General features: G+C 39.4%; 1 protein-coding gene across 1 annotated transcript in view; it reads left to right on the forward strand.

Moving 5' to 3' along the window:
• The window catches only part of itga9 (integrin, alpha 9), a 143,296-nt gene that overhangs the window by 50,949 nt on the left and 71,530 nt on the right, over positions 1–20,817 (forward strand). Inside the window, exon 15 of the mRNA XM_061910478.1 lies at positions 2,394–2,554. Coding sequence (XP_061766462.1) covers positions 2,394–2,554 — 161 coding nt within the window. The remainder of the gene's footprint in view (positions 1–2,393; positions 2,555–20,817) is intronic.

Below are 20,817 nucleotides of genomic sequence, written 5' to 3' on the forward strand. Positions count from 1 at the left end.
TCCCTTTCGGGGTCACGGGGGGCACTGGCGCCTATCTCAGCTACAATCGGGCGGAAGGCGGGGTACACCCTGGACAAGTCGCCACCTCATCGCAGGGCCAACACAGATAGACAGACAACATTCACACTCACATTCACACACTAGGGCCAAAATAACTTTTCGAAATCAAAATTGTCATTTGGCAATTTCCCAGTGCTGTTGCTCAAGTGAAATTCTTACTTCTTGACCTTTTGCTGCTCATCTGAAAAGAGTCACTTTTTAAAGTGGAATCCCATTGAGCAATTCTGCCTGGACAGGGAGACCGTCTGTGTGTTTAGCCTTTGGCCTACGGAGCGCAGAGGTGTTGTCCTGTTCCTGCGTTTGGGTGTGGTCAGCCTCCGACCCCAAGGGGAGTAAAGGCACGCTTACATCATGACTGCGTCCAAGCTTTAGGAATAAGACGTCTCTGTTCGGCCGCTTGGCAAACTGTGTGGAAAGTCCAGCGCCATGTGTTTTGCTGACGTTCGTTGCCTCCTCTGTAGTGAGCTGATGACTCTGCCTCTCTTGGACTGGAGGAAACAGAAAGGTTCGGTCCTAGAGGAGTGTGTTTGTCACCCCTCCCCTGTGTTTTACCAGTGTAACACCCTCTCACAGTAATTACTACAAACTGAGGCTGATTCATTCATGGTGCTGGAGTTTGACTGACAAGAAGCATGTGTATAGTTTTCTCAGAAACACCACTTACACTTGACTTCACCACACTTTTGATTATTTCTCTCTTTCTCGAGGTCATTTTCTCCGATGCTAATACGCCACAACGGTGTTATAAAGGCATGCTCAGCCTTACAGGCTGGAGGATTGGTTTCCTTTTACAATGATTTTCATCATCTTCTCACCTTACGTTCCATTACAACTTCTCTCTCAGTCAACTCAGACTAAAAATAGCTCATTTTTATTAACCACCTAAGATTTCTGGCTTTTTGTTTTTATTGCAGTTATTAGACATTCTGGAGAGGCGAGGCATAGACTAAGGCACAGCCCAAAAATCCTTGCTTTATTGAATTTGTTAAAAGCAATAAAAAACAACAACAATTTAATAAACGTTTCTTGATTTTTTAAAATGATTTATCATTTGTTAAAGTTAAAGTACCAATGATTGTCACACACATACGAGATGTGGGGAAATTATTCTCTGCATTTGACCCATCGCCCTTGATCACTCCCTGGGAGGTGAGGGGAGCAGTGGGCAGCAGCGGTGCCGCATCCGGGAATCATTTATGGTGATTTAACTCCCAATTCCAACCCCTTGATATTGAGTGCCAAGCAGGGAGGTAATGGGTCCCATTTTTATAGTCTTTGGTGTGACTCGGCCGGGATTTGAACTCACGACCTACCAATCTCAGGGCGGACACTCTAACCACTTGGCCATTGTTTGCACTGCAGGTCTCAATGTTCAGTTTTGATTTAGTGCCTGTATTTGATGTGAACTGTTTATTTACATCAAGACAACACTATCTAAAAAAAACAAAACCAGTAAAGTTGGCACGTTGTGTAAATTGTAAATAAAAATGAATACATCCATCCATCCATTTTCTACCGCTTATTCCCTTTCGGGGTCGCGGGGGGCGCTGGCGCTTATCTCAGCTACAATCGGGCGGAAGGCGGCGTACACCCTGGACAAGTCGCCACCTCCGTGCAAATCTTTTCAACCTATATTCAATTGAATAGACTGCAAAGACAAGATAATTAACGTTCAAGTTAGAAATCTTTGTTAATTTTTGCAAATATTTGCTCATTTGAAATTTGATGCCTGCAACATGTTTCAAAAAAGCTGGCACTGTTGAGGAACGCTCATTAAACACTTATTTGGAACATCCCGCAGGTGGACAGGCTAATTGGGAACAGGTGGGTGACATTATTGGGTATAAAAGCAGCTTCCATGTAATGCTCAGTCATTCACAAACAAGGATGGAGCAAGGGTCACCACTTTGTGAACAACTGCGTGAGAAAATTGTCGAACAGTTTAAAAGAACAGCATTTCTCAACGAGCGAATGTGTGACCCCGGAGAATTTAAGCTGTACATCGAGCAAGAATGGGAAAGAATTCCCAAACGTGTTGTTAAAAGGAAAGGCCATGTAACACAGTGGTTAAAATGCCTCTGTGCCATTAAATTCTAAGTTAATGATTATTTGCAAAAAAAAATGTGTTTCTCAGTTCGAACATTGAATATCTTGTCTTTGCAGTGTATTCAATTGAATGTAAGTTTATTTCCGATTTACTCAACATGCCAACTTCACTGGTTTTGGGTTTTGTAATATTACTATAGTTGTATTTACTTAACACAAGGACAGTTACAATATCCATATGCCCAAAGTTGCCTTCTGTTGATGCAGTGTCTATGTGTCGTATTCAGAGTTGCTGTACAACCTGACGGCTGATGTGGATAAGAGACAAAAGAGCCTGCCGTCCCGCGTCTACTTTATTCAGAGCGGCTCTCAGATCAGCCAGAAGAGCCAACAGCTCAGCCTGGACATCAACAAGGAGGAGTGCCAACGCTACACAGCCTACGTCAAAGTAAGTCTGGACTGTCTTACTGGTCTTCCTCCCCCAAATCCCATGCCGGAAACACTCTCCTCATGCAATGTCACATCAAAGTATATTTGCTTTGGAAGTTTGTTTTTATTTTATTTAGTTTGTTTGTATGCTTGCGAGGAAGGTCAAGTGCATAGTTTCCTTGCTAAGCTGTTTACAATGTTTGGTACAAACATCAGGGAGGTGCCGAGGCTACTTCTGCTGGATGGAAGCCATTACGCTCCCTTCCCACCACCAGTCAAGGAGGTTAATGAAACAGTCATGAGCTTAAAGGCTGATGAAATCATGCTGTCATAGGGGTGTGTGATACTAGCCTCAAGTGCTTGTCTCTCAGACAAAGTCTCCGTTGTCGTCACATAGTCCCATTATTGTGTTCCGCTGTGATTAGGCAGTGCAGCTACAGGGTGGGTCCACGTCCTGAGGGCACCATGCATGTCTCCCTTCTTCTAACACGGAAGCCCACTGTGCGAGCTTGTAAATTTCACTACCAGTTTTTTACTGAGCACTCCTGGGGCTTTTTCTGCGGGAGGCTGAGGTACCTACTGGGTGGGTGGGGGGTTCTCGTTACAACACCATGCCTCTCCTCCGTCACCCACTCCTAAAGTAATGAGCCTTGTGTACAGTACAGCAGTTAAAGCAATTGAGGCCCTCACCAAACCTAACGAAATGCATGATGGCTTATAAAGATGTTTTCATCACCTACAGTATTACTATATAATTGCAGAAGTGTAGGAGCTCGAATATAACACTTGAAACAAATCTATGGCACTCTGTGCTAAGTTCCGATACAAAGCTGCCCATGGTTCTAATGTCAGCGGCTGCTAAGTAAATCTTTTAAATAATCAAGTCAACAATTATTTACACTTTTGTCAAGGTGGGAGTTTCAGTGACTTTTGTTGAATGCGTATTATCTCATAGGGAATGACACAAGAACGTTGCACAAGACGTTCTGCTTATCCCAGACTCTTAACTTGCTTAATGTACAAATATATTTTCATCTTGCCTTTGAACATAACTGAAGTTTGCTCAAGTTTTTAAATGGCCCTTTAATATTAACATTGTTTCAATGTATAATGCGATCCATTTATGTATATATATATATATATGTATATATATACATATATATATATATATATATATATATATATCCTTGGGTGTTCCACGATTCGATTCAATATCGATTCTTGGGGTCACGATTCGATAATATATCGCTTTTTTTCGATTTGATTCGATTCTCGATTCAAAAACGATATTTTTCCGTTTCAAAACGATTCTGTATTCATTCAATACATAAGATTTCAGCAGGATCTACCCCAGTCTGCTGACATGCTAGCAGAGTAGTAGATTTTTTTTTTTTTTAACTTTTATAATTGTAAAGGACAATGTTTTATCAACCGATTGCAATAATGTAAATTTGTTTTAACTATTAAACGAATCAAAAACATGACTTATTTTATCTTTGTGAAAACATTGGACACAGTGTGTTGTCAAGCTTATGAGATGCGATGCAAGTGTAAGCCACTGTGACACTATTGTTCTTTTTTTTATTTTTATAATTTTCTAATGATAACGTCAATGAGGGATTTTTAATCACTGCTATGCTGAAATTATAACTAATATTGATACTATTGTTGATAATATTAATTTTTGTTTCACTACTTTTGGCTTGTTCTGTGTCGTGTTTGTGTCTTTATTGCAGTTCTGAGTGTTGCTGGGTCAGGTTTGGTTTTGGAATTGGATTGCATTGTTATGGTATTGCTGTGTATTGTTTTGTTGGATTGATTAAAAAATAAATAAATAAATATATATTTCTTTTTTTTAATCGATTTTTAAAAAATGAGAATCGATTCTGAATCGCACAACGGATTCGATTCGTATTCGAATCGATTTTTTCCAACACTCCTAATATATATATATATATATATATATATATATATATACATATATATATATATATATATATATATATATATATATATATATATATATATATATATATAGCTTCCGCCCGATTGTAGCTGAGATAGGCGCCAGCGCCCCCCGCAACCCCGAAAGGGAATAAGCGGTAGAAAATGGATGGATGGATACATACATATATATATATATATATACATACATACATATATATATATACATACATATATATATATATATACATACATATATATATATATATATATATATATATATATATATATAGATATATATATAGATATAGATATATACATTTTTGACCGCTTATTCCTTTTGGGGTCGTGGGGGGCGCTGGTGCCTATCTCAGCTACGATTATTGTCGATATTGTCGATTGTCACTGAAAGCATCAAAACTATGAATGAACACATGAGGAGTTATGTACTTAACAAAATAGGTGAAATAACTGAAAACGTGTTTTGTATTCTAGTTCCTTCAAAATTGAATACTGATTACTGCTTTGCACACTCTTGGCATTCTCTCGATGAGCTTCAAGCACACTTGTGAGTATCTCTTGAAGCTCATTGAGAGAATGCCAAGAGTGTGCGAAAAAGTAATCAGAACAAAGGGTGGCTATTTTGAAGAAACTAGAATATAAAACATGTTTTCAGTTATTTCACCTGTTTTGTTAAGTACATAACTCCACATGTGTTCATTCATAGTCTTTATGCCTTCAGTGACAATCTACAATGTAAATAGTCATGAAAATAAAGAAAACACATTCATTGAGAAGGTGTGTCCGAACTTTTGGCCTGTACTGTATATACACACCTGTGTACGTATTCAACTGAATCAATGTTGGTTCATTTTCATAATTGGTTGGAAATTCCATCTTATTTCAATATTGAGTATTTCATAGTTGAATCAAGGTTGATTACTTGACAGAATTGGTGGAAAATTCGACGTTATTTCAATGTTGATCATCGCCAGCACTTTAAGTGTTATTTTCAACGTCAGACATCAATGCTGATCTCAACCTTTAGCCTGACCATATCTCCAATGTTGATTCAGTATCCATCCATCCATCCATTTTCTACCGCTTATTCCCTTTCGGGGTCGCGGGGGGCGCTGGCGCCTATCTCAGCTACAATCGGGCGGAAGGCAGGGTACACCCTGGACAAGTCGCCACCTCATCGCAGGGCCAACACAGATAGACAGACAACACTTAACTTTTTGCTATTTGGGTTAGCCGGTTTGAAAATTTTATTTTTCTCAAAATGTGTTAAGCTACTCTACTTTTGAAAAACAAAATGAGCATACTGATCAACTATATATTTACAACACTGGCTTTACTACTTTTGAGAATATTTAGTGTGATATTTGCATTCAAATTAAGTGGATATCAACCTTTATTGTCAAAACACATGAAACAAACATTCACAATAGCAAAAACTATTAAAACAAGTATAAATACAACTTCTTACAGTGTTTTGCCACTTTCTTGTGTCATTTCCAGCTATTCGTTTACAAAGTAAGATTTCACTTTTACTAAATGTTTGGACAGAGTATGAATAACTGTGTATTCTTTACCAAATAATCCATTTAATAGTTCTTATTCACTGGAGTTTATTTTAGACAGAAAAACCCCCCAAACCAAATCATGTACCCATTCTTTATCCATTAATTGACCCCAAGCCATAGAAAGTGGATGGATAATCTGTTCATTGATTCATTTATTAATGCCTCTTTTGTATAAGACCATGCCTCCCTCAGCTGTTGTTGGACGGACCATCTCCATAGTAAAACGATTTTATGCCAACATTGACAGATAATGTGGTGAAATTCTCATTGGTACATCATGAGAGATAGGCATGTGGGAGGGACGTCCGATAATTGGCAACAAATTAAGAGTAGCATTTGAAAGGACACAGTCTTAGCAGGAAAAAAATCCTTTTTGGGTTGTGCCCAGTGCAAGACAGTTTTCGTGGAGTTATTGAACGGGGTTAAGGGGACAAAAATTACAACCTGCCATGACTTTTTAGTATCTTCCCGCATGTGTTTGTCCTAAACTTTGAAGAATCTGCATTATCAGAGGTGATATCTGTCCTTCGGGAAGTGGCACCATTTATCTTTCTTGTGTGTCTTACCACATCAACCAAGCACAAACAGTATGCTAATGAAAACCAGCTGGTTGCTCAGTTGCATCCTCATGTGTGGTTAGTTACCCCCTCTAGAGTCAAACCTACAGTGGAAATGCAGGAGCGAGATGAGCGTCTCAGCGGGGTGCTGACTCTTGTGGAATAGCTGCACATCAGGGTTGATTTCTGTAGCGGTCATGCCTGAGAGCTAGTGGATGTTGGTTTTAATCTAAGTAAAAAAAGGGATCTATTTGCAATTACTCGGATTGTCTTTCAGCTGTGTTTGGCAACTAAATAGATTGGTGGCATAGGCCATTTAAACCAAAGGTAATGATAATGATACACTGTTCAGCGTGACGCACATGAGTGGAACTGATATGATTGATTTCTACCATGTGAGGTGTAAAAGAAAGTCTGAACCGGCTGCTCGGTAAATCACCACTTTTTTTTATTTTTTTTAAATATATAAAAGCAGGTATGCAGGATTCTTCAGAAATGATGCAAGTCTTTCATGTTGACCATTTTCAACATGTTTTTATTGGCAAGAACGTGCAGCATATCAGATGTCCAGATGGACCACGTTTGGTTATATTAAACTAAATCAACAAAATAACTTGCTTTTGCTCCTGTTTGGTGGGGGGAAAAACATTGATTTTGCAGTTTGATGAATAATTAGGAAGTCATGTAAAATGACCAGAAGTGCTGTGTGAGCCAGTAAGTCAATATGTCAGGACAACCAACAACTTCATACAGAATAGTTTCTATGTGATTAGTTGCTTTAAGTCATGGGTGTCAAACTCTGACCCGCGGGCCAAATTTGGCCCTTGAGGCAATATCAAATTAACATTAGAGCTGGCCCGCCGGTATTAAACAGGGGCGGTGTCGCTGTAACACCGCACTCACCGCTAGTAGTCATACTTGCCAACCCTCCCGATTTTCCGGGAGACTCACGAATTTCAGTGTCCCTCCCGAAAAACATTCTCCCGATTTACACCCGGACAACAATATTGGGGGCGTGCCTTAAAGGCACTGCCTTTAGCGCCCTCTACAACCTGTCGTCACGTCCTCTTTTCCTTCATACAAACAGCGTGCCGGCCCAGTCACATAATATATGCGGCTTCTACACAGAGGTATGTGAATGCAAGCATACTTGGTCAACAGCCATACATGTCGCACTGAGGGTGGCCGTATAAACAACTTTAACACTGTTACAAATATGCGCCACACTGTGAACCCACACCAAACAAGAACGACAAACACATTTCGGGAGAACATCCGCACCGTAACACAACATAAACACAACAGAACAAATACCCAGAACCCCTTGCTGCAATAACTCTTCTGGGATGCTACAATTTAACCCCCCCTATTTGTTTTCAAATTTATTAGCCTGTGGAAAAAGTTAGTGTTGATATTTACCTCAGAGGGCTGCAAATAGAAAAGAGGCATTCAATATTTTATTAAAATTGTATTTAATATGCAATTGATGTTTCTCGTTTGTTTTTTGAAAGTTGATTTTGCACTATTAAGTTGTATAAGCGTTGCTTGTTCCATATTTAGTGTTAAAGCAAATCAGTGTAGCCAACTGAGCAATAATTATTGATATTTTTTTTTATCATTATTATTTGAAACTCGATTCTGTATGTCACTATAAAGTTATGTAAGCCTTGCTTGTTAAATATTCAATGCAAAACTTGTTGGGGTCCCTATTAAAAGGTTAATTTGTTCAACCTTGGCCCGCGTCTCTGTTCAGTTTAAAATTTTGACCCACTCTGTATTTGAGTTCGTCACCACTGCTTTAAGTGATTTGGAATTATTGACATCACTTTCCTGTGATGGTGGGGTTTCAATGTATTGTGCCAGACTAAACATTGGATGTCAAGTTGCTTGAAGGCTTGGCAGATGAGGTCATATAACCGCAAGTGAAAACATTTGTATGACAATTACCTGACTTCTTTAGGTGATAACATTGACTTGTTTTTCATACATCAATTTTCATTCTCGCTGACTTTTGAGATGAGACAGGGTATACCGAAGTCTGGTCACATTCCAGTCAATCACAATACACATAGACAAACAAAAAATCCCATTCTCATACTAATAATATGGAAAAATGTATCTCAAATTAGCCTAACATGCATGTTTTGGGATGTGGGATAGATAATCAATAGCAACCATACAGTCACTGGGCAGTGATTGATCCCGTACAAACTGTGTGTACCACTACACTATCAATGAAGTGAAGTGAATTTTATTTATATAGCGCCTTTTCTCTCGATACGCAAAGTGCTTTACATAGTGAAACCCTCCATCCATCCATTTTCTACCGCGTGTCCCTTACGGGGTCGCGGGGGGCGCTGGCGCCTATCTCAGCTACAATCGGGTACACCCTGGACAAGTCGCCACCTCATCGCAGGGCCAACACAGATAGACGGAAAACATTCACACTCACATTCACACACTAGGGCCAATTTAGTGTTGCCAATCAACCTATCCCCAGGTGCATGTCTTTGGAAGTGGGAGGAAGCCGGAGTACCCGGAGGGAACCCACGCATTCACGGGGAGAACATGCAAACTCCACACAGAAAGATCCCGAGCCTGGATTTGAACCCAGGACTGCAGGAACTTCGTATTGTGAGGCAGACGCACTAACCCCTCTTCCACCGTGAAGCCTTAGTGAAACCCATTATCTCCATCTTTTTTAAGCTACATTTGGAACCCAGAACCCTCAAGTCGCTGGCACGGATGCTCTACCAACCGAGCCACACCACCCGTCACTATCAGTGACATGTTATCACGAAAATGTACCAGGAACTTTATGGAAAGTTAAACATTATATTTCAACAGCTGTGCTATTTTTTGTCAAATTATCATCGCTGTGACATAATAAGCATGTTTTGAAACTGTACCACTTAATGCAAATCAGTCACAAAAAAATCACAGGCGGTCTATATGGCAGGGAGAAATTGGCGGCCCGGGGGCCTTAGATCTGGGAGCAGTTTTAAATGAAACTGCACTTTTTTTTTTTGGCCTTTTGTTTACAATCCTTAGGAGAGATAAAAACAGATGTTTTTTTGGTTTTTTTTGCATTTTAATTTGTAATAATCTGCTGTTTTTAGGTAGCAATAGGAGCAATTCATTCTGTCGCTAAATCATTTTTAAAATGCATCCCATAACCGCCAACAACACTTAATTTACGCTCTTTAACCTGCATAATAACACAGCTGTAGTGACATTGTTATTGTAAGAGCGAACACTGGAAAACTGTTTTTCTAGCGTAGTAACACATCGTCTTGCTCACAGAGACCCATTGCTACAACAATAGCTAGAGGAAAGCTAGCTTCTGCGTCAGCAGCTGAATCACTTTTGACATTTGTACTGACTGAAAAACATGAACAATCATATTACAGCATATGTAAAGTAATAGCCCGCATTTCATGTTTTCATTATACACAGTTAGCTCGACAGTGTATATAGTTGTACTAAGAAGCATGACGTGTTGTGTGTATTATGATCAATAATATAGCGATTTACTCAATGGACATTTCTCATTTAATCAAGCTGCTTGGGGACGTTTCCAGTTGACTTTGGGCAAGTGGAAAGAGGTTTTTTACCAAACCTGCAGGATTTGTTAGTATTTTGTTGTGATGCAGTTTCTTTGAGCAGTGTTCTCCTCGCCAGATACAAGAAGCTTCCATCGATGATGGTACCACAAATTCCCGTAATGCTTAAAATGACCAAAATATGGTAAATATTTGACATATTACCTATTGCTATGAATGTTTCTGTTACTACATTATAGATATACTTACAGTGTATACAGTATATATGATGTTGATGGAGGGTTTAGTAGTTGTTTTAAAGGGACAACATAGGTGGCTCTAACGACACTGCAAAAACTGAAATCTAAGTAAGATTAAATATCTCAAATAAGGGTGATATTTGCTTATTTTTTGTCTGATAAGATCATTCTTCGCACTAAGCAGATATTATGTTAGAGTGTTTTACTTGTTTTAAGGGTTTTTGTCCTAAATTATCTCAGTAAGATATTACAGCTTGTTGCTGAGATGTGATGACCTATATTGAGTAAAACATGCTTGAAACTAGAATATCAACTGTTGCAAAGCTGTGTCATCAACACTCACAAGTATAAAACTACTTTTTTGAAGTAATAATTTCTTATTTCAAGCATGAAAAAAAAATCATGACTTTGACACAATTGTGTCTCATATTAAAACAGATGACAGCCAAATGGACTTTGCTGTTATATTTTCAATGAAACAATAGAAAATACGTACTCATATAGTAGTACAGTTATTTGTCAAAACGGGGGTTGTGGTGTGGTTTGTTTTCACAGAATACAAAGGAAAGTGATGGGACAGGGCGTGAAGATAAAGACATATTTTAATTTATCTATAAAAAAATATGCAAACAAAAGGCGCGCACAAGGCGGAGAACAAACTTGGCTAAAAAACAAAAACTACCACAAAGGCGAAACTATGGCTATGAAACAAAATACTCGCTAAACGTGACATAATTAAACAAAACTTACTTGGAAGGAAATGAGCAGAGCAATACATAAGCAGTCTGAACAGAGCATGGAGCAACAACAGCTCGACTGCCTGGCAACTACAAGCTTAAATGATAGTGACATGATTAACACAAGTACATGAATCCTAAACAAATCAGGTGCGTGAGTCCAAATGAGTACAGGTGAACTAATCGGTCGTCATGGTGACAAAACAATATACCGTAAACAGGAACTAAAAAGAGTCTTAAACCAACAGAACATAACAAAACAAAACGTGACCACAGAACATGACATTTTTTGTGAGAATGTACTTATTATAAGGTTATTTTGGGGTTCATTGAGGTTAGCTAATTTTACTTGTTTTGGAAATTCTTGACAAGCCAAATTTTCTTGTTCTATTGGCAAATAATTTTGCTTAGTTCAACTAAAATACCCCTCATTTTTGTATTTTTTATTATTGTTTATGAACACTGACTTTTTGCAGTGTAGCTGCAATGTTAGCCACATCTTGTGAACATTTTAAATCCTAAAAAAAAACGTCTAACAAGATTGTGAATGATAGGAAAAAAAAAAGTGGAGTTCCCCTTTAAATCATTTCAATAGATTCCTAAAAACAGAAATACACTAATGTCATATCCAGTAAAAGTTATTTAAGTACGTTTTTTGATGTAGTTATGTAAAACAGTAGAGTGCCTTTGTCATATACAGGATCTTTGACTAGTGTTTTTACAGTAGGTTCTTAAACACTTCAGAGTACTTCTACCGAGGGATGGGTGCCGATATCGGTACTTTCATGATCGATGGAGGGATAGTTTAATACATATGCCGGTCTAAATGAGCAAGTAAGCTGCTCTTACAGCTTTAAACAAAAGAAAACAATGGATTTATTTTATTAATAACCACTAGCTGCATGTTCAGTGGAGCAACAGGTGCAGTCTTAACATAACACTGTAATAAACAGTCTGTCTCATTGTTACTATTAACTATGTCAGCATGCATACGGTCTACACTACATGTGTACCATTGATTCATCACTCGTCTCTTTAAACAACCCCTTTTAACAAATACCTTATTCGGTGCTCTGCACTCCTACTGAACTCTGTCTCTGGCCACATGGCATGCCTATGGCTTGTTTACAGCCTTGGAAAATTGTCCATCGCCATATGTGTGTTTTTATCCTAGCTCATGCATGTGTGCTTTGAAATCACTCCCAGAGCTAAAAGAGTCTATTTGTGAGCATTGATAGGCACCAGCGCCCCCCACGACCCCAAAGGGAATAAGTGGTAGAAAATGGATGATTGGTGTTTTGAAGCTCAGTCAATGTATCTCGGTCTCCAAGGAGGAGCTAAAATAGGAAACGAAAGCCCTGTCTGTAACAGTTGTTCGGTTAATTTAGCTTGTACTCCGCATGCTACACCCCCAACGCGTGCACTGTGATCTGGCCTATATTTCGCTCAGAATATACCCTAGATCTCTTGTCCCACTAACCTTTGCTTGGCACCAACACAGAAGTCCAGCAACACTGTGATGTTTGCAGCATCTCATTGTTTCACTTCTTTATCAGTGTTTTTTCAGGAAAAATATCTGCAGCAACACAACTAAGGAATTATGTATAAATATAAACAATGTAGCAAACATGAGGAAGGTATACACAACTCAGCTAAATAAAAATTAGATAAAGGGTTTAGTTATTCTTGATCATATTCAGGTGTCTTGGCCCCTTTTTGTGCCGCAAGAATATTGACTTATTTTCCTCTCCAATTTGCTATAGTAGATTATATTCCAACAGTCTCATGAGATTGCTGATAAATGAGTTTTCTCTGTAGGGTGCCGGGTCTGGTTTGCTTCCCCGATCTCGCCGGCATCTATGGTATGTGACGCACTGGGACATGCGTATCGTTCCATTTTCCCCACTGCTGATGAATGAGGAGCTTTGGAAACAGAAGTATGATAAACTCCATTAGTATAAAAGCAGCCACTGCTTTTTGTCACTGCTTTTGATAAACAATATCAATATTATGAGAAAAGACAGGACATCATTAGCGAATAGCGCTTTTTAAAAATGTAAAAAAATAAAGTTTTAGTTTCTTTTGCTGTGAAACCTCTGAGGTTGACCACAATCCATCTCAACATGCAAGCTACTAATTTTTTGTAAACCAACAATGAATAGCTGAACATAAATGGGTGACAGTTTATCTGAACATCCATCCATCCATCCATCCATCCATCTTCTTCCGCTTATCCGAGGTCGGGTCGCGGGGGCAGCATCCCAAGCAGGGAAGCCCAGACTTCCCTCTCCCCAGCCACTTCGTCCAGCTCTTCCCGGGTGATCCCGAGGCGTTCCCAGGCCAGCCGGGAGACATAGTCTTCCCAACGTGTCCTGAACATAAAACACTATTCTATAGTGTTTTGTATATTGTACAGGATTGCTTATCATTTTTATTGGATAGTAGTCTGTTTATTTCAATTGTTAGTTTTCCTTTATTACCTCTTGTGTTATTTATTTCACCCCATGTTTGTTCCCACTACTGCACCTTAAGTTGGAGTCTTTAATCTTGTTATATGCAAATATAATGACAATAAAGTCCATTCTATTCTACTCTATTCTACTGTAATTACTGCTGTTATTAAACCCCCAAATGTGACCACATTAGTCAAGCTGAATTGAAATTTCTTATACATTTCAATCCACTCTAAAAATCCAAAAAACAAAACAAAAGGATTGTAATTTCCGGATGTTTAGCGCAATCACCATTATATTTGGTCCACACATTTAGGGGACTGACTAGGACAAGTGTGTTTAATTCGCGAAAGATCGTTTGAAAAACATGTCCACCATCAAGAAAAATGTCATTGCAGGGGAATGTGCGGGACTTATCAACTACTCGCCATAAGCTGTTGACCATTTGTCTCATAAACCTATTCTAGCTTGTATTCTAAAACACAGCCCACCGAGGGTGCTACAAATTGCAATCACAAACACCTCTCCTCATAGAAAATAATATAAATTGTTTAAATCTGAGTAAGTAGGATTTCAACATTTGGCAAAGTCCTAGTGGTGTAAAAATAAGTTAACCACTGTTACCAGATGCACTTCATTCATCTCCCTTAAAGGGGAACTGCACTTTTTGGGGAATTTTGCCAATCGTTCACAATCATAATGAGAGACGAGAAGACAAAAGTGTTTTGGTTTTTTTTTCGCTTTCCAACATGTAAAAATTGGCTCGTTCTGGGTGGCTAGCAATGCACCTAATGGGAGAAATCAATTCTACCTTAAAATCACTTTAAACATGCATTCAAAAAACGTCAACAATACTTCATTTACGTTCCATAACCTGTGAAATAACCAAGCTATAGAGACATTGTTATTGTAAGAGATAACAATGAGGAACTATTTTTCTATTGTAGTAACACACGCCGTGCTACAGTATTAGCCGTAAAAGATAATTACGGCAAGAGGCAAGCTACCTTCAACGTCAACAAAAAACATGTTTGAGTATGTAATGCACAACACTGCGATAGAACACCAATTTGTTCTGACTGAAAAACATGAACAATCATATTACCGTATATCAGTGGTTCTTAACCTGGGTTCGATCGAACCCTAGGGGTTAGGTGAGTCGGGCTCAGGGGTTCGTCGGAGGTCGAAACACACCTGACTCATCGTGTAAATAAAAACTTCTCCCTATCGGCGTACTACGGATACGGCAACAGCTGACTAATTTGCAGGGGTGTAATTTGTTGTGAGTTTATGCACTGTGTTTGTTTTGTTCTTTGAACAAGGTGATGTTCATGCACGGTTCATTTTGTGCACCAGTAAAAAAAACATAGTAGCACTTTAGCATGGGGAACATATTCACCATTAATTAGTTGCTTATTAACATGCAAATTAGTAACATATTGGCTCTTTACTAGTCAAGAGATAAGCAGTGGTAAATGGATGCTTAATATATATTTTTACTTTGACATGTTTCAACTGTCATCTACAGTCTCTTTTATAGAACTCTGCATGGTTCTCTGAAAAAAAAACAAAAAAACTAAAGCAGAAATTAATACTAATTTTCCAAACTGAAGTTTGCAGCTATTTGAAATCTGACGCGTGAAAATTTTGGTTGGATTCCTAATTGTATGTCGTCAAGGTTATAGTTGTTTGGTGTTTTTTGTGCCATTTAATGATACATCTTTAATAATGATAATCACACTTTTAAATTTGAAATTTTGGAATACTCATGATTAATCACAGGCTATAACTGGCTGGCATATTTCAAATCACATGTTAAATATGTTAATATTTGGAGAAAAAAATGCAATTTTATTTTCAGAATTTCACACATTTCACAGATTTTTTAAAAGTTTTACTTGAATGTACATCATTCAAAGACATGCACCCGGGGATAGGTTGATTGGCAACACTGTTGGCCCTGCGATGAGGTAGCGACTTGTCCAGGGTGTACCCTGGTCTTCCTTCCAAATGCAGCTGATATAGGTTCCAGCACTCACCACAACCCCAAAAAGGTAGAAAATGGATGGATGGATGGATGGTACATCATTCATTTCCTCTAAACCTGGTAACAGTTTTATCTAAGGTTCTGTCGAGTTTAAATTGGCGTATGCATTAATCTGATACTCACCGTATAGCAACAACACCTTATAGGTAACCATCCGCTGTTAAGGTAAAGGAGCATGTGTATTTAAAATAAATGATTATTGCGATCATTTTTGTGATTACCCACTTGAGTTAACTTGTTATTTTTGACTACCCTACTTTTTATTTTATTTTTTTTTAAGATAAATGCATTCCGGTTGAAATTGTTTTTAAGTATCAATCAATCAATGTTTATTTATACAGCCCTAAATCACAAATGTCTCAAAGGACTGTACAAACCACTACGACATCCTCGGAAGAACCCACATAAGGGCAAGGAGAACTCACACCCAGTGGGACGCTAGTGACAATGATGACTATGAGAAACCTTGGAGAGGACCTCAAATGTGGGGAACCCCCCACCCCCTCTAGGGGACCGAAAGCAATGGATGTCGAGCGGGTCTAACATGATACTGTGAAAGTTCAATCCATAGTGGCTCTAACACAGCCGCGAGAGTTCAGTTCAAAGCGGATCCAAGACAGCAGCGAGAGTCCCGTCCACAGGAAACCATCCCAAGCGGAGTCGGATCAGCATCGTAGAGATGTACCCAACCGATACACAGGCGAGCGGTCCATCCTGGGTCCCGACGAGCGGTCCATCCTGGGTCTCGACTCTGGACAGCCAGTACTTCATCCATGGTCATCGGACTGGAACCCCTCCACAAGGGAGGGGGAGACAGAGGAAAGAAAGAAAAGAAGCGGCAGATCAACTGGTCTAAAAAGGAGGTCTATTTAAAGGCCAGAGTATACGAATGAGTTTTAAGGTGAGACTTAAATGCTTCTACTGAGGTAGCATCTCAAACTGTTACCAGGAGGGCATTCCAGAGTACTGGAGCCCGAACGGAAAACGCTCTATAGCCCGCAGACTTTTTTGGGCTTTAGGAATCACTAATAAGCCGGAGTCTTTTGAACGCGATTTCTTGCCAGGACATATGGTACAATACAATCGGCAAGATAGGATGGAGCTAGACCGTGTAGTATTTTATACGTAAGTAGTAAAACCTTAAAGTCACATCTTAAGTGCACATGAAGCCAGTGCAGGTGAGCCAGTATAGGCGTAATATGATCAAACTTTCTTGTTCTTGTCAAAAGTCTAGCAGCCGCATTTTGTACCAACTGTAATCGTTTAATGCTAGACATGGGGGGACCCGAAAATAATACGTTACAGTAATCGAGACGAGTCGTAACAAACGCATGGATAATGATCTCAGCGTCTTTAGTGGACAAAATGGAGCGAATTTTAGCGATATTACGGTACTGTAGTAATCTTTCAGGATCACAGTAGGTATCTATTGGACTAACACTCCTCTCATATGACAAAAATGTGCACTGTAAGTTTGCAATGTTCCCAACTTATTTAGGGTATTTAGCATCTATGTACTGATTGTGCACTGTACACTATAAAATAATTACTACTCTATGCGGTTATAGAGTAAAATAGCCGTAAAATATGCACTTCTTTTACTTACAAAATGATAAGTACATTGCTTTGAAAATCTTCTAATATGGTCTTGAAGTGAGTTAAAACAAATGTCCCATGTCATTGGCACCTGGCAGCGTTATCTTAACAGACAAACAGGAAACCCTGGCGAGAGAAAAACAAACCAGGAGTTCCTCTAACACGGGAAGGAGTCCCAAAGACTGGATTGTACCACACGTGGAAGCCCAGAACCGGATCGGCTGTCACACTGCCTGCTTTGTTTGCTGTTTTATAGACATAATACAGACTTGCCTGAAATGGTGAGTTCCCTTGATACCCCCTTGGTTTCGTTTACCGAGAGAGCTGATACAGTGAAAGTTCATAGCGGGAAGGTAATCGTATCCAGCTGTCTTCTGTCACACATGGCTGCAAGTCAAGCATCGTTTCTAAAGAATATAATTGAAATGTGCTGTAACATTATCAAAAGTGGAGAACGTCAATGGCAATCTTTAATACTTTGTCCTGAAATGTTGGCTCACGAGGTAGTAAAGATGAATTATTCCAGTTAAATTTAGCACAGACTAATATTTTGGTCAGGATTTCCCTACATGGCCGTGCCAGACGGAACGTGAGACAGGCTTGTTTAGGGAGCGCACAGCCAGCAGACTTTTCTGACAGTAAAAAGAAAAGTCTAACGTTGTTCTCATGAATGTGCAATCAAGACGCTAGCGAGGTGTAGTCTTTGCCACGGATCGTTGTTTTGTCAATTATAAATGCATCGTCTTATCACGACTGACCGAAAGTTGCGCCGATTGGATGTTTTGTTGACTTTGGCAGCTCATAATGCTGGGCAAAATGGTTGTGCTGGGGTTTGGCAGTGTCGCTACCACACGATGCCACCGCAAGAAAACATAATGGGTGGCCAAGTCTGGCCACAAAGAAGGGGATTCTCTCGCCATGTTTCCCCAACTTCCACTGCAGAGGAAACGTGAGCAAGAAAAGGGTTGCTATCCCGAAGAGAAGGAAAACAAAAGGCTGGCATTACTTCATCACTTGGCGTCTCTTGAGCACTTCCCTGAGAAACATGGCCGTGACCGGGCTGTCATGTACCACTTCTCTTTGTTAATGGTTGTTATTTTGGATGTCAACATCATCCTCTGCTTGGATGCATTAACAACCAACGTCTCTCGTAAAGCAAACATAGAAATGTACACACTGGGTATGTGTTTATTTCCAGCAAAGAGGTCTCCTAAAGGATGAATTCAACACAATTGCTGCAGCTTTATCAGGGTGGAGCCTATAAACAATGTCTCCAATGACAACAGTGAAGCAGTAGTGGCCAAAGGTTTTGCGTTGAGTGACGAAATCAGCTGCAGGAAGCATCTGGAGACTTCTTCCATCACCAGGATGGAGCAGTCTCGAACACACAAACGCTACACTTTTTTTAGCTGCCCTTTCCTTCTGCTTTTTAAGCGTTTTGAAACATTGCAGTCAAAGGTCCCCCTTTATGCAGCATTTACCTTTTATGCCTGAAAAGCCTGTTTATAATCACAATATGTTAAAAAAAAAAATTCTTCCTAGCGTTGTTACTCAACTTTTAAGAGAACAGTCACTCAAATGTTCACTTTTAAAGTTTTGGGTTTTAATGATCTCTTAGGCTTTGCTGCACATCTTGAAATAATGCCAGGAGCTCTGCCAACTATACGTCAGTCTCCTAGAGTCATTGTGTTTTTTTTTTCAGCAAATAGGCTAACCCAGCATGATGTTGCTGTTACAATACAGCAGTGGTTCTCAAATGGGGGTACGCGTACCCCTGGGGGTACTTGAAGGTATGCCAAGGGGTACGTGAGATTTTTCACAAATATTTTAAAAATAGCAACAATTCAAAAATCCTTTATAAATGTATTTATTGAATAATACTTCAACAAAATATGAATGTAAGTTCATAAACTTTGAAAAGAAATGCAACAATGGAATATTCAGTGTTGACAGCTAGATTTTTTGTGGACATGTTCTATAAATATTGATATTAAAGATGTATTTTTTTGTGAAGAAATGTTTTGAATTAAGTTCATGAATCCAGATGGATCTCTGTCACAATCCCCAAAGAGGGCACTTTAAGTTGATGATTACTTCCCATCCCATTTTCTGCCGCTTATTCCCATTCGGGGTCGCGGGGGGCGCTGGCGCCTATCTCAGCTACAATCGGGCGGAAGGCGGGGTACACCCTGGACAAGTCGCCACCTCATCGCAGGGCCAACACAGATAGACAGACAACATTCACACTCACATTCACACACTAGGGCCAATTTTAGTGTTGCCAATCAACCTATCCCCAGGTGCATGTCTTTGGAAGTGGGAGGAAGCCGGAGTACCCGGAGGGAACCCACGCATTCACGGGGAGAACATGCAAACTCCACACAGAAAGATCCCGAGCCTGGATTTGAACCCAGGACTGCAAGATCTTCGTATTGTGAGGCAGACGCACTAACCCCTCTGCCACCGTGAAGCCCGATGATTACTTCTATGTGTGGAAATCTTTATTTTATAATTAAATCACTTATTCATTTTTCAACAAGTTTTTAGTTATTTTTATATCTTTTTTTCCAAATAATTCAAGAAAGACCACTACGAATGAGCAATATTTTGCACTGTTATACAGTTTAATAAATCAAAAACTGTATTTTACTTCTTTATCTCTTTTTTTCAATCAAAAATGCTCTGCTTTGATTAGGGGGTACTTGAATTAAAAAAAATGTTCACAGGGGGTACATCACTGAAAAAAGGTTGAGAACCACTGCAATATAGCTGACATAGCTATGTCAATGTTGTTTACTGTATGTTTCTGTCCCGACCCACTCATGAAAAGGGACCTACAATGATGTTAAACTACATTTCAAACACTTCCTTGTGGATTAGACGATATGCACAGTGGAACCTCGATTTACAAAAGTTATTGGTTCTTAAACAGGGTTTGTAAAGGGGAAAGTTTGTATGGTGAAGCAGAGTTCTCCATCAGAATCATTTTAAACATGAATAACTGGTTCTAGCCTCGTCAAACGTCCCATTTTTTGTAAAACAAAAACAAAACATAGGTTGATTGGCAACACTAAATTGTCCCTAGTGTGTGAATGTGAGTGTGAATGTTGTCTATCTGTGTTGGCCCTGCGATGAGGTGGCGACTTGTCCAGGGTGTACCCCGCCTTCCGCCCGATTTTAGCTGAGATAGGTGCCAGCGCCCCCCGCAACCCCAAAAGGGAATAAGCGGTAGAAAATGGATGGATGGATGGAAGTTCTGAGGCACAGTTTATATGCAAAAAGTGGATAATTATACATTCACACAGACAGGCGTAGGCAAACATAGCTGATTAGCATACAAGCTACAGTCTCACACAACAGTAGGGGTTAGTAAAAAACATTTTTAAAACATCTAACTTCCAACATCAAGGCTAGATTTTGTCCAACATGCTTCCAATACAACAATGTAGGACCTCTGACACTTCAATGAACTAGCGAAATAGTTGAAAAACAGTACAATATTTGACTTTTACACCACAGCAGGGACACAAAACAAAAACACAATGGCAACTGAATAATTT

This window comes from Nerophis ophidion, linkage group LG09, assembly GCF_033978795.1.
Source record: "Nerophis ophidion isolate RoL-2023_Sa linkage group LG09, RoL_Noph_v1.0, whole genome shotgun sequence".
In the NCBI taxonomy this organism is placed as follows: Eukaryota; Metazoa; Chordata; class Actinopteri; order Syngnathiformes; family Syngnathidae; genus Nerophis; species Nerophis ophidion.